General features: G+C 41.4%; 1 protein-coding gene across 12 annotated transcripts in view; it reads left to right on the top strand.

Moving 5' to 3' along the window:
• nbeaa (neurobeachin a) overlaps positions 1 to 23,392 on the top strand; it is a 99,377-nt gene that overhangs the window by 36,132 nt on the left and 39,853 nt on the right. For all 12 annotated transcript variants that reach the window (XM_040033289.1, XM_040033291.1, XM_040033298.1 and 9 more), the window contains exons 4-13: positions 66 to 161; positions 326 to 447; positions 3,276 to 3,402; positions 5,199 to 5,318; positions 6,185 to 6,331; positions 11,379 to 11,576; positions 12,513 to 12,646; positions 13,275 to 13,383; positions 15,271 to 15,423; positions 17,288 to 17,456. In XM_040033289.1, coding sequence (XP_039889223.1) covers positions 66 to 161; positions 326 to 447; positions 3,276 to 3,402; positions 5,199 to 5,318; positions 6,185 to 6,331; positions 11,379 to 11,576; positions 12,513 to 12,646; positions 13,275 to 13,383; positions 15,271 to 15,423; positions 17,288 to 17,456 — 1,375 coding nt within the window. The remainder of the gene's footprint in view (positions 1 to 65; positions 162 to 325; positions 448 to 3,275; positions 3,403 to 5,198; positions 5,319 to 6,184; positions 6,332 to 11,378; positions 11,577 to 12,512; positions 12,647 to 13,274; positions 13,384 to 15,270; positions 15,424 to 17,287; positions 17,457 to 23,392) is intronic.

The following is a 23,392-nucleotide window of genomic DNA, read 5'->3' as shown; positions in this document are numbered from 1 at the left end:
CCCTGATAGGGAGCATCTGTCACTTAATAATGGCAGTCACTTTGGTCTTTCCTCCTCTCCTCCAGCCAAGACACGCTATCAAGCTGTTGTCAGTGTTGAACCAGATGCCACAGAGACACGGCCCGGACACCTTTTTCAACTTTCCAGGCCGGAGTGCAGCGGTGAGACCGACCAGCACGCACTAACCACTTGTACACCACTTATCTATCAGAATAATTCTTTTTTTATCCAGATTAATCTATGCTTGTTTGCAGTCAGTCAGCTCATATTAAAGGGCATTTTCTCGTGCATATGAGTGTAGTGATAGCTGATTGTTCTGCTCCAGGCTATAGCTTTACCACCAATTGCCAAATGGCCATACCAGAACGGATTCACTATCAACACTTGGTTCAGGCAGGATCCACTCAACAACATCAATGTGGATAAAGACAAGCCGTACCTCTACTGGTAAGTTCATTCATCTGGACTGTTGAAAAATTTAAACATCTTCAAACTGTGTACGTTTTCTTGAATTTCAATGAAAAATCAGCTCAAGTACTGTTAAAGAGTTTCTGTTAGCTGTGAATCTTGCACTTATTTCCCTGACTTGTTGACCTAATGATGTCACCCTGATATTATTGTGTTAGAGAGGCGTTAAATCGAGGAAAAGGAATCCAAACGTCGCCAAGTTGGGGTTTTTTATCAGCCCTCCGGGATCACAAAAGCACAGGATTTCTTTGTAGACTCTTGGTATGCTTTAAAAAAAAAAAAAACTCTAGATAGGTTTGAGAAAAAGAAAATGACAAAAGAGGCTCAGACATGAGCAAATTTCTATAGTAGCAGCACTCGCTAGTGTTCTCAGTTTAAAGAAATTTTACTTGTGTACGAAGTGGTTTTAGTTCGTACAGACGTCCTTGTGCTTTCACTAATGATCCAAGCAGAGGAGCAGACATAGCTGCACAAAGCAAGTTCAGGCCTGTTCCTTCTGGATGTCAAAAAGCATTATAGTTACAGTTGGAAGAAAACTAACCTGAGGTGAACACGGTTGACACAGTTTGAAAGTGTGCTGCACTTAATCACAGCATGCGAAAGCACTTAATATACTGCAGACTGCAATCTGCCGCAATTGGTGTGAACGGCATACAGGATAGGTTCACAAATGTGCATGTAAGAAAGGTTTCAATCGGTGCTTTTGGAAAGGTTGAGCGGACAGATTTCCGTCAGGGTGCACGCACGTGATGGGTTTTAACGTCACGTCAGAAACTGAATGAATCAAAAGAATTCTGGGTTAAAGGAAGGGGAGGTCAAACTGCTTGTGTGAGACAGAGGATGAACTGAAGTTGTTGTTGTGTTTAGGCAACAAAAGCTACTTTTGGCTTGTTCAGAAGGGTTCACAACAGCAAGCACAGTTTCCCTTGTGGGATCAATAAAGTGTCTATCTATTTCTAAGAACTCTCACCGTGGGAACTTGTCGCGGAGTCATGGGGCATTCATAAGTCAAAGTGCAGCTGTTACAAGATAAAAAAAAAATCTGAAAATCAGACAAAAGCATTTTTTTTTTCATGTTTTCAATCATCACAACAAGTTGCATTTGTAGGTTTTTAATAATTTTTTTTAATACAAGTAAATACTCAGACTGCTTTAGACAAGCAACAAACTGTTAGCACTCGCTGTTGACTATCGCAAACAAATTGTGATAGTTTGTTTTGATTTGCAACAGGCGTTAAGACATTGTTTTAATCATGTTTCTGTTTAGATACGTAATCCATATTATATTTGTGAAAAGGAAAATAAAAATGAGGATTTTTGGTCTAAAATCAGATGTAGAAAAATGTTGAAGTTGTTTGAGTCCATTCTTATGGTGTTTTTCAGCCATTTCAGTACTGCGAGACTCGTAGGAAACAGATCAGCTCTTCTAACACCTCACTTCCATCTTTTTGTCATCTTAGGAGTGTTAAAGTGTTGTGTTGTCAGCTGGCCACAGACACAGCGATGATCACATAGCTCCCGAATCCTAAACAATCAGATCTATTCAAATCTTTTTCCAGCGTTACTTTTGTTCAGCTTTTGAGTGTCTTCAGTGAAACATTTAATATAATGAGTTAACTAGTCAGACTGAATGACATGGTTAGGAAGTTAATAGATAAACAGATAATGAATTAGAACATAACTTTAAATGTCAACACACTCCATTATAAGTGATCTGTTGGGTGGATGCCTCCTCCTCGCTGTGCAGCTCTGGCCCTCGCTGGCCTCACCGTTAGTGTTGCAAGTGCAAGCCGTTAGCTACTATGAAGCTTCATTAGCTTTGACCTTTTATTTAATTGAACTCCCTCACGCCACTGCTTGGCTTCTTCCCTCTACCTCTTCGCTCTTTGACACTAACTAGCGCCGTCCTGCCTTCACCTCTCCTCCCTCTGATTCATTACGGAGGGAAAAGGTTGTGAAGTCGTCTACAGGAAGCACGATGTGCATCCATATATCCTCCAGATACTATCTCGGAGATGAGTGCTAATCAGGAAAAGTGCTCGGATGTAATCTTGTTTCCTTAGTAACAGTTTGGTTTGTCAGGTTGTCATGGTAAGCAGGGTGCGAGAGAGGGAGGGCAGCCTCCTCTTCTCTGGCCCCGGTCTTATCATCCTCCCCCAGATGCAGCTGCTACTCCAGCTGCCTGTCTGATACTGGCCTCAGCAGCTGCATGAAGGCCATGATAACGCAGTACGTGTCCTACTAATGTGTACCAGGGATTCACTTGAGAGGGATTTATATCTCCTTCCTGCTGTATGCGCGATCCTTCTGGGTCTATTTTAAAAAGAAAATATGTCTGCTTGTTTCAGGAAGAAGCTTAGCTGTGAGACTAGGTTTTATGTGGAGGTTACAAGCGCGGGAAGAGAAAAATTATGCGGGTAAAATGGAGGGAAGAGGATTAGTGGTGTTTCTCACAAACCTACAATCTGGGACCCTTGGCATCGCTGAAAGGAAAGCACCTTAAAATCCTGCTTTTTGTGACCCTAAAGGATGCGACATGTAGCTGTGAAAGGTGCCTTGTGCATGTATTTCAGTAGTAAGGATATCTTTAGGTGCAGTTGTATTTGTGAAATAAAATCCAGCTCTTTTAGTCTAAGCAGCTTCATGGTTCACATGACATTTATAGGGGTAGCTCATTCATGAAGTTAGCCTAAGCTAATTTGTTTTCATTTACAGCTAGCTGAAAACTTATCACAGCCATTTTCAGACTCGTATCTCGACTCTACACCAAAGTGAAATGAGTGTTTCTCTTTCTCATTCTTCTTCAGTTTTCGCACCAGTAAAGGAATCGGTTACTCCGCGCACTTTGTGGGAAACTGCCTCATTGTGACATCGTTGAAGTCGAAAGGAAAAGGCTTCCAGCACTGCGTGAAATATGATTTCCAGCCCCGCAAGGTAAGAAAAAGAAACACCCATTTTCTGGAGCTCCTGTGCCACTTGTTAAATGACACAGCATCAGGAGAGTGCTGCTGCTCTCCCCGTCTCTCTGCACACACGTCGAATGTTGATGAGTCCAGATAAGGTCTGTCAATTAAGACCTGCACGCTGCCCCTGTACCGCGCTGTCAGCATTTTGCCACTGTCCCACACACGCGCTCGCACACATCCTCGCACGCGCACATAAACAAACACACATTACTTGATGAGATGGCCTTCCAGAGGATTTGCTGACCCAGTAGAATCCCTGCACCGCCTAACGAAGTTCCCAGTGGTTCCATTTGATAAATTTTGAAGCCACCGTGTCTCACAGCGTTTTGCCTTGTCGTGCACATGCGTTAATGCGTGTGTGCATGCATGTACGAGAGACTGAACGCTGGCAACGCACACTTTGTGCTCCCTACTCCCCATGTATACATGCACCTGCAAAATTATAGCTTCCCCACCCTCCCCTCTGCACTCCTGTTCCCCATTGCAGTCTCTCTCCAGGGAACCTGTGTGTATTATCACCAGGGAAGATGTTTTCTAATGAAGGCACACAAGCATATTGCTGTAGCCATACACTATAAAGGTGGGCAAAGTGAAAAAAGAGAGAGAACAACAAGCGTTCTGTTGAGTAAATGAGTTCAACACTGTTGTAATTCATGTTAGCTGACCTTCTTATAGTGAGCTAAAGTAGAGGGCAGTGAGAGTGAGTATTCTCTGTATTACAAAGATATGAATTTTCACTAAGCTAGGAAATAAAATAAAGTCTTGATGAAAACATACAGTAGTGGATACAGCAGGAGGCTTTTGTCAATATCTTTCAGTAGTTTGTGTTTATTAAATAACAAGTGCAAAGGTGCAAGTAACACATTTTGTTCACCACAGGCTTCAACAGGTTTGCTTTTACAGTAGCTTAGTAGTCTGTATGATGCATTCAGCCACCAACAGAGCCAATGTCCAAATCAACAACATCAGTGTACCAGATATTTTGGAGCAATCAAGGCTGACAGTGTTTTTCCTTTTATTACTTGCAACCCCGAGAGATCCCTTCACTCTCTCTGAGAAGCAAAAGGAAAAAAAAAAAAAAAGAATAAAAAAAGCAAATTATTTGCTTTTATTTGCCTAACTTGTGAGCCCTTTTTTTGTGTTTTTTGTCGTTGTTGGTTTCACTCTTGGTTTTCCTCTCTGCTGTCACAGCACAACACCCCAACAAACACATGACAACAGGCTATAACTCGCTCTGCATTTCAAAAGCAGATGAGGTATAAAAATAGGAAATCCCAAAAAATGCAATTGCAGCACGGGACTCACGGGAGCTCAGGTGTCATCACTGTGGACCGCCTGACCCCCGTAGCAGTAAACATTATACGCCAAGGCCGTTGCCTTATTTCTCAGTTCTCAGTATGAATGCGTCACCTTTTCACTAAGTTTCAATTTAGTTTAAATTCAGCCCTGAGGGTTTGGATGTAATGCGTCTGATGGACAAACAACTGTCAGTAATAGCCAAGGTGAGAGCAGAGGCAGAGGAATAAAATCGATTAAAATATCGTTCTGGTTGTATATAAAAACGAAAAAAACCAAAACAAGAAAGGTCTCAGTCGTCACGAAACAGTTCTGAAGAACTCCCACAAATATAAAAGCCTCGGGTAAATCAAAGAAATTTAGTTCTTGTTTTGGTAATTTGGTGCAGTGATGCTTTTCTTGTTTTGATTAATCATCTTGTGTGTGTGTGTGTGTGTTTTATTTTAATGTGTTTTTTCAATTTTTCAGTGGTATATGATCAGCATCGTCCACATCTACAACCGCTGGAGGAACTCTGAGATCCGTTGCTATGTGAACGGTCAGCTGGTCTCCTATGGTGATATGGCCTGGCACGTCAACACCAACGATGTAAGGGCGCTGATGTTGTTTGCTGTGGATTTTACGTGGTAGCGTGCACAGTTGATTATGAACGTGGAGTTCATTATTCAGCTGCTTCTATTTGACGATTGCTTAAAAAAAAAAATAGATTTAGCTTCAAAATAAGGATTTCCGCAGCACTGTCAGAAATCCAGTACTGGCCTGGCTCTACTTCACACCTCTCTCCTGTTGTGATATTGGCAGACATCTGAGGTTTGCCCTCTGCATTTGTCAGCAGGAACAAAGTTGTCCTTGGGCCTCTTTCCAACATAGCTCACCCAAACTCCAACTTCCAACTTTTCCATTTAGCAGGTGACAGGTAGCTGCACGGCCTTTGTTCCCCTTCCATCCTGGCCAGCTTTTGACATTGCTGCCGGTATTGAAGGTTGGCGTTGTAAGAAACTGAGGGAGAGGGTTTTGCTGTTCACGCAGCTCATTCAGAGACTTGAAATCAAGGGTCTCGGAAAACGTCGACGCTATCGGGGTTTGTTTGGTCCCGAGGGCCCAAGATAAAACGTTTGTCCTCATTTTGAAAAAAGGCAGAGGAGTAAAGATTTCATTGTGATAAGGGCTGTGAGAGCGAACGGGACAAATGTAATAGCAGGTGAGAGTAGAGTTGGGACCGAGCGATTAGGAACCAGCAGCTATCAAAGACTTATCTGTTTTCCACCATCCACTGTTTATTGCTTCAGAGATCTTATGACTCAAAATGAACCATATCTGTCTTTCAGATCACTGTAAAGATCAGCAAACTTCAAAACATATTATTTTTCTCCAAACTGTCGATTACTCTGATTACATTTCTGTTTGATTATGTCTGAAAGGTAACATTATCTTGTGCTCTGTCTTTCCTTCAGAGTTACGACAAGTGTTTCCTGGGTTCATCAGAGACAGCAGATGCTAACAGGGTGTTCTGCGGTCAGCTGGGGGCCATTTACGTTTTCAGTGAAGCTCTCAACCCAGCTCAGATTTTTGCTATTCACCAGCTCGGCCCAGGATACAAGGTGAGATAGCGCCCGCATCCATGCTTATCACCACTATAGCACATGTTCTCCAAATGCTTAGCAGTGCTTCAGTGTCACAGTTAGAACATCCCGGCCTCCTGACTATTATTTAATGTTTCTATATGCTGTCGGTTTCCATTCATGTTGTTGTTTATAACCTGAGGATTTTACCTGTATCATCAAAGTCTGCACTGTGCACTGGTACCTGCTGTGTGCTGATTTAAACACCAACAATAATGGTGTTTGATCAAATGTAATATCATAAATCAAAGCGATCTTGAAATATTGGGGCCTCACCACAGACCACAAATCTTAATAATTGCACTATTTTAAAGTTAAAGGCAGGGTTGAACTTTAAAAAAACTAAGAAGGCTACAAAACCAACACTGGATAGAAGCTTGGAAAAACATCTGGTTTTTATGAGTCTCCTTGTCTATTGTGATTGTATGGTAGGGTCCGAATGTGTAAACAACATGAAAGCATGGGTCCATCCTGCCTTGTGCCAAGAGTTCAGGCTGGTGGAGGGGTAATGGTGTGGAGCATATTATCTTGGCACACTTGGTACCAAGCGAGCATGGTTTAAACAACACAGCCCCACAGAGTATTGTGGCTGACCACGTCCATCGCTGTATGACCACAGCGTACCCATCTACTGATGGCTGCTTCCAGCAGGATAATGTACCAAATCATTTCAAACTGGTTTCTTGAACATGACAGTGCACTCAAATGGCCTCCACAGTCACCAGATCTCAACCCAGTCGGGCACCTTTGGGATGTGGTGGAACGAGCTGTGTGGTGCTATCATGTCAATATGGACCAGAATCTCTGAGCAGTGTTTTCAGGACCCTGTTGAAGACATTATGAAGTACTTCATCCCAGTACTAGAATATGAAGTGTGTTTAACGAGCTGATTAGAAGTAGTATTTTAAATAAGAACATTTTTTTTGGACACTTCAAACATTTACCTGTTTATAAGACTTTTCTCTGCTGCTACTGTTGACGTGTCCATTGTCTTGAAGTTGAAGCTACTTCTTGCTTTTTAGCTCTAATGTGTGAAGCCGTAACTTGAAAGCAGGTAAAAAACATCTGTACACATTTTTAACAATAATACCAAGTTTATTCCAGTATAGAAAAAGCACGTCTTAGAAAACTAAATGTAAAAATATACATCAAACGTTATTGTTCAAAGCCAGGCTTTCTCATAGAGGTCATCAGTAATGTAATCTAAAAGGTGCAGGAGTTTTTCCATTTGATTCATCGTGCTTCTGTCAGTTTCAGTGTCATCAACATCAGTTTGTGAAGACAGCAGCAGATGATGTTGTACAGCTTGAGTTCATCTACCTTCCTTCTCAGTGAGCTTTTTGAATGCCTAGATTTACTCATACACCTAGTTGTTTTTTTTTTGGTTGCACTCATTTCCTTGAGGTTAAAAAGGCACAAAAGGCAAATACAGAACTATCCATACATGCCACATTTTAACTCAAGTGTTTTTTGGGTTTTTTTTTTTAGGACTTTGTGTTCCTGTGGTTATTAAAGTTATTCAAATGAGGCTTCACAATGTTGGGTGTTGAGCTCTGATTGCTTTAGAAATCACAGTTTCTGCCTTTTGGTCTGGCTATCAGTGGCAGCTGAGATGCCTTGCCAGCTGTCTGCTTCTTGTTTTGGCACACTCGCACGCCTCAGGCCACTTACGACTTGTTTATGAAGGTGTCCAAAGATGTCAGAATTTTAAAAACCGCGAGTCGTCATGGGGATAAGGCAGCTGATGTGATTTCAGCTGCTTATTAGAAAGAAAATATCCTTAATCAGATTTTGTTCTTTTAAATAATGTTTTTCTTTGGCATGTTTGCATGTATTAGATGGCAGCTGTGTGGATACATGAGCGATCTGGGGGAAGGAGAACAGGTGAATGGGATGCAGTAAAGATCTGGCCGGCCTGAAAGTGAAACTACAGCTGTCTCTCATATACGAGCGCTGAATCATACATGTGGCCTTTACACCTTTCCTTTTTTCTTTTAATCATTGAGGCATTTGATGAACTAGACTTCTCTTCAGCTCCTCCTAATGATCGCATGCATGGGGTTTGCTGTTTCTCTGCCATGAATACTGATTCCTCTCTCTGTCACAGCCCACAGTTTCCTGAGGCTGATCAGTCAGATGATTGCCTCTCTGCATGGCTTAGAATGAGCTTCTCAGATGCCCAGAAGAGACCATTAAATGGCTCAGTTGTTTTAAAGCCACAGGCCTTGGCGCTGGCATTGTAATGACAAGTGCGTGGGCTTTTCGCTCGGCCAAAGGAGGGACGCCAGTGGGTCTGTTTGTGTCACGCAGCTTCCTGTCTTAACTCGAATGTAGGTCGGTCCTCGTTCCCGTGGCTTCACGCAGATGTGGACGTGTGTGTGTTATACGTTTCTTCTTGGGTTTTGCCCAATCTGTGTTTAATCGAACTGTATCCACATATATACACACAGTATGTGTGCGCGCAGCCGTATGTGGCTTCTTAGTCCCAGCCACTGTCAGTGTTACTGTTCAGTAATGAGGAACAGGAAGCAGACAGACACTCTGCTTTAGCACAGTGAGGGTGCGCGTGGTGTTCCGGTTCGACGAGGCTTATGATGGCTGACACGCTGATTGTGCTAAATGTCTGCGTGCGCAGTTCAGCACTTCCATGCTCTCCTAATGACAGAAGAAGAAGACGGGACATAACGTCTTGTTTTTCTGTGCGGGCCACGGTTGAAAGGAAGCTCTGGTGTTATTTTTATCTTCCTCTGCGTGTGTATGTGTGTGTTCTGTATATGTCCCGCCACTCGTGTGTTGAATATGTCATTGGTTACACTGTTTATAGGAGGTCCAGATGTCCTCGTTGCAGAGCTCTGCCAGCAATCTGGCCACAACTTAATTAATGAACCATGCGAGTATGTATCTGGACACCTGCATTGTGCGCTTGTGTGTGTTGTTGTGTGTATGTCTCATATGTTTCATTATAGTGACATTCACAGTCTTTTTTTGTGGTGCGAGTTGTTAATGTTGAACCTTTAGATTTCTGTGCAGATTAACATGTGTGACTAACGCTGGCTACAAATGTCTTGGTAGATTTCTGATATTTTTGCTCTAATTCAGTTTTAGAAAGTGTTTAGAGTTGACATTTAGTTTTGATTATTTACAGATAGCCAGTCCTAGATTTAGATTTATTTATTTTTTTTATAAATAGCTTATAATAAGTCAGGCAACATTTCTGTCAGATGCTGGAATTCTCATCCTGAAGAGTTGGCCGTCATTCAGTAAACTGTCTGGAGTTGCAGGCAGGCGAAGGATGAGCTGAATGGTTTAAGCGCGCGTGCACGGGCTCGTGCGCCGTTATCACTGCAGGCCATGTCGTATCTGCATCTGTCAGGTGCGAAAAAGGCAAGAGTTGTCGCTTTCATTCCTCTCGGTGTGAGGGGACACATGTTTTTAAGTGCAGCCGCGTAAGGCTTTACATATGTAAAAACCCGCGCTTTAATGCATGTTCCTCCTTCCACCTGACGGATATCCCCTTATGTCTTCGTACTTTGAAGAGTCAGCAAAGATCTTTGACGCTTTCAGCAGCCCGCCTTCCCCCTTTTTACTATGGCAACCTGAATGCAAGCTCACATTTAAAGGAGCTGCGTCTATACATGCACACACACACACCTTGTAAGTACAGCACAATAAACAGGCTGACGCTGCAAAAAATCTGCATCCTAATAAGTGCATTAATTTCACATTCAGGCTATACAATACTTTTGTAGGGCCCACTCCAAAATAAACTGAAGAGGCTTTTTATTAGTGATTGTGAAGAATTATTGCAGAATTTCAGGCAATTTTTAACAGATAAGCTTATTGACACACGCTGCTTCACAGAGGAGCTGTTTAACACGGGGTCATCAGCTCCCGTATCTGACTAAAGTAATATCTTCTTAATTCAGAAAATAGAAGCATGCTGTAATTACCATTAATTACTCTTGCAAACAATGCTGTGCTGTGAAGACTGTGAAAAGTGGCTTTAGATGCAGATTAGTGGCCTCTCCCGGCTCCTCTTTGCGTGTCCATGCAAGGAAGCGTTTTGTGTTTCTCGTAACTGAATCAGAGAAGATTTAGTGTAAATTTGTATTCAGCCCTTGGATGGAAATAAGGATGTTACATTTAGTGGTGCATGGTTAAAACTGCTCAGGGCATTTTTAATCTTTTTTTACGCTAGACCTCAGATGAAAGGTTTAGAAGAAGACGGGCCTGCAGGTCTGTCATCGGCCCGCGGCTTTCCTGTGCAGTCAGGCTGAGTGAGGTACCTGGGGACCCAGACGCTTGTAGGTGGAGAGCGGCCCCCGCCTAGAGCTGCTGCAGAGGGTGGCAGATCAGTCCGCTGGCCTTTCATCTGCTGGGCTTTATACTTTGTGTGTAGCAGCACTGCTGCAGGACACATGAACCCAGAGACCTGTGCAGATAGACGGATATAGATACAGATGAAGTGCAACCTACAGTTCCTACAATTTGTGCGTGGACTAAAGAAATGCGTCTATCTTTAGACCGCGTGTCCTGGTTTCAACATACTGCTGTGTTACATTCGTCCATAATGTCAGTGGAGGAACAGAAAAGTGAGAAAATGATCCAAAGTAAAGCTATTTTAGATTCCAGGCTGTGTGGGTTTTTTGTTGTTTTTTTTGTGGGATAAATGTAAATAATGTTTCCCTTCTCTTTTGTGTGTTTGGTGTTGGTGGACTACAAAGAGAGAGATAAATTTGGATCTCCGAGTGCTCCTCTCCCACACATCCGCTCCCCCATCCATCTCTTATTCTGGGCTAATTGAATTAGTGCCCGGGTTAGCGCTGTGTTCATTAAGCTAATGCTGTGTTGTTTACACACGGCTCATGCTGCAATTAAGCAGACTCCATTTTGGGTGTTGAACTTGTGCACACAGAGACGCGCTTCTGTCGTCTCGGGGAAAGTCATTTGTCTGTCTGATTCAATGGTTTCCTCACACAACCCTTGACATCTTCTTCTTCCTCCTCCACCTCCACCGCCACTGCAGAGCACTTTCAAGTTCAAGTCCGAGAGCGACATCCACTTGGCTGAGCACCACAAGCAGGTGCTGTATGACGGAAAGCTGGCCAGCTCCATCTCTTTCACCTACAACGCCAAGGCAACGGATGCCCAGCTCTGCCTGGAGTCGTCGCCCAGGGAAAACCCTTCCATCTTCGTCCACTCACCGCACGCACTCATGCTACAGGTTAGTTTGGCTTGTTTCTTCTGAGAGAGCTCGCTCTAAATCACAGCCCACAGCTCTTGATGTGTTTAGTAATGCATATGTGAATGACTGAAGTGGAATGAAGTGATTGCTCAGTGTGATTATCGAGCTAGTTTTTCATAGGCTGACTCACACTCGCCTCAATTGCATTTGTGAAAATAAGTGGTATTTACCTTGCACTGTAGATATAAGGGATTTCCTCAGTATAAGATATTATAGCTGATATGATATTTAAGAAAATATATAAAACAGATTTTATTTTGACAGGACTCTTAGATCTTAGTTTAACCTTCTTTGAAGGATACTGCTTGTAGTTATGTTTAAGCAAATATCTTTCAAGGTTGATGGAGATCTGCTCAACCAGTGGTGCTTTCCTTTTCTTTTCTTAAAAAAATCTCCTGATTTCTGAGAATTCCCTCAGTTGCACAGTGTGTGAAAAATGCACCAACCATTCAGGCAGCAAATTCTCTATTTTATAATTACGAGGGCACAAAGGGAGTCCTGTTTTCTTATCCGGTTAATTTAGTTAAGGGAGGTCTTGCAGTCGCCTTTTTCATGATTTTAGTTCAGTGGGTTAAAACAGCTTAAAGTGGTACACAGGTACCATTTATAGCCCTAAGGAAATGCTCCGTTTTGAGATAATTAAAATTATTTTGAAGTAAATTGTTTCAATTTGTCTCCGTGGGATCTAAAACTAGTCTTTTAAAAAAGCAAAACAATAGATGCACTAAATGTGTGTGAAAAGAAGCGAGTCTTAAATTACCATATGTGGAATAAAAAAATGTCTGCAACATTTTCTATTCTTAAGTCTGCATATGAGAGCTGTTTGCTCTTTAATAGTGGAAGTGAGCATGTGATTTCTACTGTGTGAACATGTCAAATAAAGTCAGCGCTAACAGTCTTTTTTCCAACCCCCAGGATGTGAAGGCTATTGTTACCCACTCCATCCACAGTGCCATTCACTCTATAGGAGGCATACAGGTCCTGTTCCCTCTCTTTGCACAGCTGGATTACAAGCAGCTCAATGACAGCAGCGTGGACACCACTGTCTGGTGAGTCATCTGCATAAATACAGAGAACCTGATGGCTGTCTGAAGAGCACTTATATCAACTGCACCATTTTTTCTTTTTCAGCAGAGGAAATCAGGCTGAAGCTTCAAAATATTACATGTTTTGTTTGCTATGCAGTGCTGCAGCTGATCCTGGTAGGGACCCCGAAACAAACTAGGGAAAATGAGAAGAAGTAAATATAGACAATGGTTGACATTGGTATGTGGGAGAGTTGTCTTCCTTTTAAAAGAATAACCTTGGTTGTGCTGCAGGCTACAAAATAACTGATTACAGAGAGTAAAAGGAGGAAGAGCGAGGTGTTTTAGAAAGTCAACGTGTTCTCCTCGCTCCGAGATTCCCCTAAACTGCCCCATCTCATGAGTATTAATCCAGTTACATCCAGTATCGAGCAGCTTTGCAGTCCGATTATTTAAAAAATATATCATCAAGGAAATGACAATAAGAAACAGCAAAGCACCTTGCTTATTAAAAATATATGCTGGGGTATGTGAATGTGGGTCTGAAGAGTGATGAAGCAAACACGACATGGATCGTCTTGCCTGCAGTAGTAAACATGTTTGTCCAGTAGTGATTTCAATGCAGCATTGCTGGTGTGTGCTTATGTTGCAGTGCTACTCTGCTGGCATTCCTGGTGGAGCTGCTGAAAAGCTCAGTGGCCATGCAGGAGCAAATGCTGGGCGGTAAAGGCTTTCTGGTGATCGGATACCTGCTCGAGAAGGTCAGTACAAGAGCCTCCAGGAAAGAGTTTGCATTCTATTTGAGCTCCATTAAGTTCATCAGGGTTTTTTATCAAGCTTTACTTACATTTCCGCTGTATTCTCTGCTAGGTAGCTTATGTGTATATAGCTATTTAAACCTGATGCGGTGTAATAATATTTTTGTCATTTGTGGTTTTGTTAAAATGTTTTGGGCTATACTGACAGGTGTTTCTTTTATTTTGTTCAGTGCGATATTAAAGGTCAAATTTAATGCAATGTTGATTGCATTTCATCAGTATTACAGAACTGTGCAAAAGTCTTGAGCCACCTGTCTTTCCTTTATGTTTTGCTTCTAATGAGCCAGAAATTCCTGATATACATGTTTGCATGTATGTTTTCAAGCTTTCTGAAGGTCTTTCAAAGTTTTATTTGGACATTGGCTGCTTTTCCACTCATTTTCAGTCCAGTCCTTGTATCTAGCCATCTTCAGAGAAATGCTTTTGTTTGTTAGTGTACCTATGAATCACGAGATAAACCAGTGTTGTGTCTACACATGAACCACAATTTAACAAATTTAGCATTTAGTTACTAGCAGCCTGTCACAAAACACATAATTTGTTTCCCATTTCTGCTGTTGAATCTGTAAATTTCAAAGATAAATTTGACATAAAATAGTATTATTAGTTAGTTAGTTATTTCCAGAGAGCTATTAGCCAATAATGTGACATATTTCCACATTATACCGCATGTGCAACTTAGTGAGAGGAAAATGGACTAGTGGAGGACAAAAGCAGAAGTGGCAGGCTGAAAAATCATACAGCAGATGAACAGTATGTGAGTCAGGTCCTTAAGAAATAGGACAAAATCCAGCAAAGACCTACCACAGGACCTGAGAGATGTATCTGGATCTTAAGTTGATCCATTTACTGTTCACTGAAGCCTCATCAGAAATGGTCTGAGTGGAAGAGTGGCTGTCAAGAAGCCATACTTAAGGAAGAGAAATGGGTGGGGAAGGCTGAGATATGCTAAATTACATTAGAATAATTGGACTAAAAATCAGTGACAACAAGTCTTATGGAGCGATGAATCCAAATTTAAATATGTGAAGTTAGGAGAGAGGTACAGCAGTGTCTACAGCCAACTGTAAAACACGCTGGAGACTTTTACCATGCAGTACCATCTGCAACATCTTTATCAGTGAAAACATTTCAGCATGATAATGATCCCAAACGCCAATCTAGTAAAAGCATACCTGGATAGAAAAACACACTGAAACACTGTCTGTCATGGATTGGCCTCCCCAGAGCTCACACCACAATATTACTAAAGCAGCGTGGGATCATATTGACAAAGAACCGAACAAAAGGCAGCATAAAAGAGCTTTGAATGTCCTTTAAGAAGGCTGGAGAACTATTCTGCTTAAAGACATTACAGGAAAGCTTACCTAAGAGAGTTCAGGCTGTGCTAATAAGGTGGTCATATCAAATATTGACTTACAAGCTTGTTAGAATATGATTTAGTTGTGTATATGTTTCCCATTCTTCTAGAAAAACGTAAAGAAAGGAGCGTTGTCTCAAGGCCTCGGTGCAGTGTAGGTATTAGAAGTTGTTGTGCGAAGACTGAAATGTGCAGAGGAAAGAGACAGCGATATCATATGCACACTTCTTAACAAAACAGATGGTGTAAATTAATTACCTGAGACCTGTGTTGACCTCTAGCTTAGGTACCTAAAATTATGTATTGAAAAGCGTCATTCAGCAGGTGATTGGCTGTATCCCGTGGTTACACTGGCTGTACTGTAGGATGACAGCAAATAAAACGTTAATAATAATAATAATTTAAAACAGTGTTTATCAGCTTTTTTCTTTTATCAGCTTCAAACCTATAATTGCGTGCTCTTTTCCTAGTCTTCACGGGTCCACATCACCAGGGCAGTGCTTGAGCAGTTCCTGTCCTTTGCCAAGTATCTGGATGGTTTACCTCATGGAGCGCCACTCCTCAAACAGCTCTGTGACCATGTCCTCTTCAACGCTGCCATCTGGATACACACCCCCGCCAAGGTCTGTTTATTTTCAGGCATCTCCTAAAAATGTGTGCGAGTGTGTTTTACATGACCTTGCTGCAAAGAAAATAAAGGTCTGGAGGCCTGTAAAAAAAATAACCAGCGGAGGGAAGAACATAAAACATAAAAAGAAAGCAAGAGATACTGTTTTTTTTCTGATTATTGTGTGCTCTAGGTTTGGTCTGAATTCAGGAAAAAAGAGAGACATGTAAACATCATAAAAGAAAGATGAAGGAGGGGCTGATATCTCTCACTGGCTTTTGCCCTTTACAATAATATAATAAACAAGGATGGAAGAAGACATTGGGGGGAGGGGCTGGGGCATTACACAGGAGAAGGACAGAACACGCGAACGAGGGGAAAGAAAAAGTGACATTTGAAAAGACCTCGGGACAGAGAGCGATGTGTTGTTCCTCTTTTCCTCCTCACTCTGAACTCGATGTGGCATCGCTGAAGGGCCCCTCAGCTCTTGCCTCCATTTATTCTCAAATCTTCCTGGCTCCCTGTCTCCTTCCCTCTGACCCCGTGAGCTGATTGGCCTCTGGGTATAGCGGTGCAGCCGACGGCGTCCTGGAGTAAAAACAGAAGCTATGCAAGCTTCTCAGGAGATGGAGGAGTGTGCGAATGTCAGAATGCAACACTGTACAAATACAGCGTATTGATCTTGGCTTTTATCTCAGAGATTCAAAGTGACTGAAGTATGTGATTACATATTGTGTTTTTTTACCTGCTATTGAGTGCCACTGCAGGAAAGACGATAAGTCCTTATTACATGATAATAATTAAGAAGGGTCACAATAAGAACAGCATAATAAACATACTAAGCAGCCCCACACACACAAGAAATCTTAAAATCCTTTAATCTTACTTCCTTTGTACCGTTCTGCCTCCCGCTGAGTGTTATTATTTTCTGCCTCTCAGTGTATTATCATTACCTTCGTTATTGGCGAAAATAGCCTCGGTCATGTTCAGGACCTAATGAAACACTTGAAGAAATCACATGTGAATCACATCGCCCGTCTCTCATAATGTGTCCCCTGCTCAGTTTTAAAAGAGCCCGTTTCTCCTGGTAAACACATTCCTTTCAGAGAGGGAGGAATATATATTCTTCTTGTTTTTGTTTTAATAAGCCATTGTTGGAGCAGCGGAGCCCGAAGTGTTGCAATACGATCAAGAATTTTCGTAAGTTCTGCTGAGACGGTTTTAAATTGCACCAGATAAACAGCTTAATGTGTGAAATGTAATATAATGAAGGCCATTTAAGTCATCTGAGTGCACTCTCCTTTTTAGATGAGCTGTGATGTGGTATGGTCAGGCAGTGGCACCCTGCTAATTTCATCCGTTTAAACAGAGCTAACTCGTTAAGGCTGGTCCTTAGCGTCACGGTCACTGTAATGAGCTCAGAGATTTCTGAGCGTACAGCACGCTCCAATCTATGAAAGTGCGACTGAGAGGATTGGTTAGTGGAATATCAATAGAAGGGGGGGACTTTTTACTTTTTACTTTTTTTTTCTTTTTTTTTTTTTAAACGGAACATAAAAGGAGGAAAGGAGCAAATTAGCGATTGGAGAACGCACGCCTCAAATGCCAGAGTCAGTAACTGCCTCCTCAGATGAGGCTCGAAGAGCTTCAGGCACAGAAACATCAAAATAACACAAAGCAGGAAAACACTGGTGCTTTTACTGGAGGGAAGTTTCCGCTGTGGCCGTCCTTTCACTGTTAAACAGCTTTTTTCATGTATATCATAAACACAAAGTGATGATTTATTTCTCTCCCCAAACTACTTGTCCGTCAACATGCGCATATAAAGACAACGCACGTACCGTGCATGTGTTGTTTAAATGTATTTTGTGTATATACAGGTCCAGCTGTCCCTGTACACATACCTGTCATCGGAGTTCATCGGCACTGCCACCATCTACACCACCATTCGCCGCATCGGCACCGTCCTGCAGCTGATGCACACTCTGAAGTACTACTACTGGGCAATCAACCCCCTGGAGTGCAGTGGAATCACCCCCAAAGGTCTTGGTATGTTTACAGTGCACACAGTTTGCATGAACACAAAGGCATGCTCGCTGTAAGAAGAAAGACAAGAGTGAATAAGGAGCAATGACAGTCCCTTAGGCTCACAGCTCACATGCTCACAGTGTTTCCATCACTTCACCACTAGGGACTCAAAGACAGTGCATACGGTGCACTCTGAGAGAGACACACACACACACACACACCTACACACACACACACACACACACACACACACACACACACACACACACACACACACACACTAGTGATAAATTGTGCGCAGTTTTAGGGTTCAGTATCAGGTCCAAGGACAGTTTGTTATGTGAACTGAGCCACAGCTGCTCTGGCTTTGCTTCTTTTACTTTGTTTTTGCTAATTTGTCAGATCCCATCCTCTGTGATTCAAATATGTAAAGAGGCTGCTGTCACACACATCACAGAACTGATACAGTTACAGCCAAACTAATGCGCAGTTTAGCTGGTCTATTACCTTAGTTTAACAGACTTAACTTTCTAGTATTAATACATGACCACATAAAGGCTTCCAGTCGTCTATCCAGGAAGTTTCTTTTACTGTGTTTTGCTCTAAATCTCCATTATTTCTAAATTAATACGATAATTGTAACCTTTACACGCCTGTTAATGACTTCCTTCTTTCCTTGGTTGTGTTAAAACGCTTCGTCTCCTGCCTCGTGGCGTTGTTGTTTTTGTTGTCTCGGTTAACAAATGAATTTCACACTTGTCATGAAAATAGAGAGTAAATAATTCAGAGCTCAGACAGAAGATATTTGCTAGAATATACAGTAAAATATTCTCTTCTTAAAAGCCTGACAGTCGCCCCTTTGAACCACATCAGTTTAACATTTAAACGAATCTTAAAATCATGATTATGTGAGATTTAAGGAATGTTTTCTTTCACAGTTATGAGCAGTAAGTTTGAGCTTCTTGTTAATCATTTTCATTTGATTTTTATTGTGCTGTAATAGTGGTGCACTTGCTTTTTTTGTTAAAAGATGGAGATGGGCCTTGCAAAAAAAAATAGTTTTAGAAATGCAGCTCAAGAGGTTTTTAAATTGTGAAAGGGAGTTTTTGCTGACAGTTCAAAACTAAAGGTCACCTCAATACCTGAATAAGTGATTAATAACTTCAAATTGCCGTACAAATTTGCAGTGACATCGTACTCACAGTCATTTCAAATAGTTAAAGCTATGAATGTATATACAGTAAAGAAAATGATCATTTCTGCTATATATTACACAGTTGTCTTGATGTATGCTCAATCATCCAGGTAAGTAAATCCCCAGAAGTTGATTCTGTTCATCTGGACGTAGTTTTTCAGTGGGAGAAACGTTTCGTCACTCATCCAAGTGACCCTAAAAATAAACTGAACTTGACCCAACCTAAATCGTTGGACTAAAATATAAATTTTTATTAAGATATCTACATTGTGGGCACTTTCTTTTGCAGTTCTCCACAGGGTGAAACAGATTTATGCCTCCACAATATGAGTAATACATGTATACACACACAGACACACACACATTCAGAATTTTTCCCAACAACCACTGGTGTTTATGGGAATGGCTGAGCAGCTTCTTTTGTGTATTTAAGAGTGAATAAGACCATTTCAGAAGCAGACACTGCATGTTCTCTTTTCCAACTGCTGCATTTTATTTCTTAAGAACAGAACAGGTGATAGCTGTGACACCTGTGTAAATAAATCTTTTATATTTCCTTAAATGTACCCACACCTTGTGCTTCTTGTGAATGCAGTGTTTTTGGAAAAAGGTCTCAAAGATTTGTCCATGGTTTTTTTTTATAAAGCCACTATAAAACATATCTATGTTAAAATAACACAGGGCTGACTCAGATATTCAATTTTCTTTGCCTTTGCAATAGAGCAGGGAACAGCTAGCAGTGCTAGCACCGCCGCTGTTGTCACGCTCTGTAGCAGCAAAAGGTCGGAGGAAGCCTCACACTTTAATCAACCTCTCCTTTTGCCCGGGACCCTCCGCTGACTATGAGTACGCATCCCATGTCTCCATGGTAACAGACATGTGATTGGCAGATCCAAGGGAGCTTTTGGAATTTCTAATCAAGTGGCTGTCTGGCTTCTTTTCTGTTTGGCGATATTACTGTTTGCCTGCTGGGATTTAGCCCCATAAAAAAAAGGCGCAGATAACAGTATAGCAGCAATTAGCCCCAGACACATTCGTACTGTAGTTCAAAGCTAAAAGCAGCTAGTTGTGGTTTGAAAGCCTGCAAATGTATGCACTTGACTATACTGTATGAATGTGATATGCACTCATTTGCATAGTAATGGACAGTTATGTTGCTCATACCATGAGCTTTGTGGATAAAAATGCATTCAACTAGCTGAAGAATGGGCTTGAATCCGAGTTGGAAGGACAATTTTGTATTTTTAGTATTTTCTTTTTCATCTTGCACCAGACTTGGACTGAGCTTAAAATACCAAATTCCTTTAACTGTGTATTTTACAAATGGCTAAATTAGGTGGTGGTTGGAAGTTCCAAGGAAAGAGCGTGTAGTCTTCACAATAAAACCTCTTGGGTCTTTTGCTCTTAAATTGCATTAACTATAATCAGATGTCCTCCACTGAATTAAAAAAAAAAAAAAGGAAGGGGCTCTAAATGAATTACACTCAGCGGACACTTAACGTACGACTTGTTAGTACCAGGCTGGAGCTCATTTTCCCTCCAGAGCTGCCTTAATTCTTCATGTCAGAGATTCAATGAGGTCCTGGAAGTCCTCTGACATTTTCTTTCTGCATTGACGTGATAGCCTCAAAGAGTTGCTGCAGATTTGTTGTGATGAGAGTCTTCTGTTCCATCACATCCCAAATTTGCTCGCCTGGATCTGGTGAATGGTGAGACCATTTGATGACGGTGAACTCCTTGTCATGTTTCATAAAGCATTTTGATATGATTTGAGCTTTGTGACATGGTGTGGTATCTGTCAGAAGGTGGTACACTGTGGTCTTAAATTGAAGGACGTGGTGTGCAACAATAGTCAGTCAAGTAGGCTGTGGTGTTTAAACCATGCTCAGTTGGTACCAAGGGACCTGAAGTGTGCTGAGAAAATATCCTCCACTGCCCATTACGCCACCATCAGTCTGAACCGAATATACAAGGCAGGATGGAGCCGTGCTTTCAGGTTCATGTTTCACACTAAATTTTGATTTTTGTCATTAAAACGGAATTGATCAGGTGATTATCAATTTTGGTAAGTTTTTGTTTAATCTCAATTGTCCCTATTAACCCAGTGTGGTCTTCTGTTGCTTGTAGTCGATCTGCAGTCAGAGATGCTCTTCTGCAATAATACCTTGGTTGTGACGAGTGATTATTTGAGTTACTGTTGTCTTCCTGTCAGCTCAAAGTAAACTGGCCATTCTTCAGATTGTTATGAGCTGACAGGTATACCTAATAAAGTGGCCAGTGAGTGTCTTAGTCATGACAAATCTCTTTTTTTTTTCTTTCTGTCTATTCACTTTTTTCTTTATGTATTAAGCCTCGTTCAGCCAACTTCAGCGACTTTTTCTATGTACTTTGTGTTAATTGTTGTAAAATGGGCAAATCTTGAGGAAATTCATTTTCTTTTTAGATCAAATCTGAAGTGTGTGTTTGTGTGTGTGTAGTTGTGGCAAAGGGCCCAAAGTCAGAACAAAATCGCACCACTTTAAACCTCTTTATCTCTCGAAAGCTTGCCATTATCCAGTTAAAATAAAAACTACTCGTTTGTTATCGTAAATTAGACTAGATAAAACTGTGCAGCCAGACTAGGAGCACACAAAGACGAAAATTAATTTCAAAGAGTAAGTGATGGTAATTAAACCTGCCCAAGGAAAGCTGTTTAGAAGAATATAAGCTTTATTCAAGGCGTCTTATGACAAAAGAGCTTTAAATAAGGAGGTTCCACTCACACTGCTTTCACCTGGTCATTTAATGCAGAGTGGCTGGGTAAACATGATGGATGGTCAGTGTCACCAGTTCAGGCTACACGCACCAGCTTGACAGATAAGGATGATGGATCGCAGTGGATTGCTTGGGTGTCATGTTTTGGCTCCGTGAAGAGCAGGAGAACAGACTGAAACACGTACACACTCGCGTGATTGAAGGGCAGCAGAGCGTGACAAAGAAATGGAGGGACAGGCTTCACATCGTCTTCCTTTCACACCCTCGGCCTTTTATGTTTCTCGTGAGCCTACTTCTGCTGGCTAAGCAACAGTGGGTCAAGTCTTGTTTCTGAGAGGACGTGGTGCATTTTATTCCGTTTACAATAAACACTGTTTGCGATTGTATTTCTCTTCCTTTGAGGAATACATAATAAAGGATAGTTTCAAACACCCTGACACAGCAACGTGTGAAATGACAAATACACACAAACTGGACATCATAAATGTTTACTGGTTCTAATAAACAGAACAATTCTGTCGGGAGTGATGAGGACACGTAGCATTTGAGGTTTATTGGGTTGCATTGTGGGTGCTTGGTTGCTAAAGGCATCGATACAAAAAATAGAGTAGTTGAGGAAAATGGAGAATAAGTAAAAAAAAAAAAAGTAGGAAAGGAAGAAGGGAACTTTATCTGACTGCAGTGGGATTCAGAGGATAAATGTCCTTGTTTTTGAAGGGTGGGTCTTATATCATTCTTGTTTTGATCTAAATCGATGCATTTTTAGGCTTCCTGGCACTGCTTTCCATTAGCTAGTTATTTGGCAGCTGTTTTGAGCCGATTCATCACAGCTATAAATTCAACTGTATCTGACGTGCACATTAAACACTTAAAAAAAAGAATGAAATACAGTTACATCAATTAAAATTTAATGCCATCATCTGAGTTGTCAGTTTTTTTGTCTTAATCATTTTAAAAGTGATAGAGTTGTGAAGCTTTGACGCAGCTAAATGTCAGAAGGAACAAACACTATTGCTCTTTTTGCATGTGTGTGTGTGTAAGTTGCCCAGTTCTAGATGTATCGGCTATAGAAAGTATGCACCTTTTCCTTAACAGAACTTTAGTAATTCAATGTTAGTTATATTCCGCCAAGTCACCACAACAGTCTCCTCAGCCTGCTTTATATTTCAAGGTAAAGACAGCACAATAATACAGAGAAACCCAACAATCAGATGACCTCCCTATGAGCAAGAACTCGGTAACAGGGGGAAGGAAAAACTCCCTTTTAACAAGAAGAAACCTCCAGCAGAACCAGTGTCAGGGACAGGCGGCCAGCTGTCGTGACTGGTTGGGGATGAGTGGAGGGAGGCGGGACAAGAGACACACTGTGCCGCTCTCAAAAATACATTTTAAATCATTTTTGCATCATTTGGTTTTAAAAACAAAAAAAAATGGCACAGCATTAAATCAACAGGGCACTGCTTTCATCTTTACATAGTTCTACATTAAGTTAATCTTCATAAATTAAACTATGCAGATAAATAATAGAAAGTCTTTCACTTCATTCATTGTACCAGCGTGATGGATGTGACTAAAACTCGTAGCAGAGTAGTCGACAGCTCTTTTCCCTCCTGCATACCGTGCAGGTTTTGCCACATTGGAAAAATAATTGCTCAAGGGGAGAACATATCTTTTGACAAGTATGTTGACCATTTTCCTGAAGCCTTCATTACTCACTGTGTTTAATGGGTGCACATTTTTGGCCTAATGGAAGGGGAATGTGTTGGTTATTTAAGGGCTTCTTTGTGTGCTCGGTGGATTTGCAGATGCGTTTGAGTTCGCGATGGACAGTTCACGTTACAAAGCACTGCACTGTTTTTCTTGGTCTTCATGCATTTATCACACTGCAGTTTGTGGTGTGTTTTCAGGTGGTGGAATTGTTAGTCCAATAATCACACAACTGGTATGTTAACTCCAACTTTAATGGTTGCCTTCTTTCGTTCCTCCACACAAGAAGAAACCGACCCTC

The sequence above is a fragment of the Simochromis diagramma genome, unplaced genomic scaffold (assembly GCF_900408965.1).
Source record: "Simochromis diagramma unplaced genomic scaffold, fSimDia1.1 OVJJ01000216.1, whole genome shotgun sequence".
Lineage (NCBI taxonomy): Eukaryota > Metazoa > Chordata > Actinopteri > Cichliformes > Cichlidae > Simochromis > Simochromis diagramma.
This window is presented reverse-complemented; position numbering and strand designations above follow the sequence as displayed.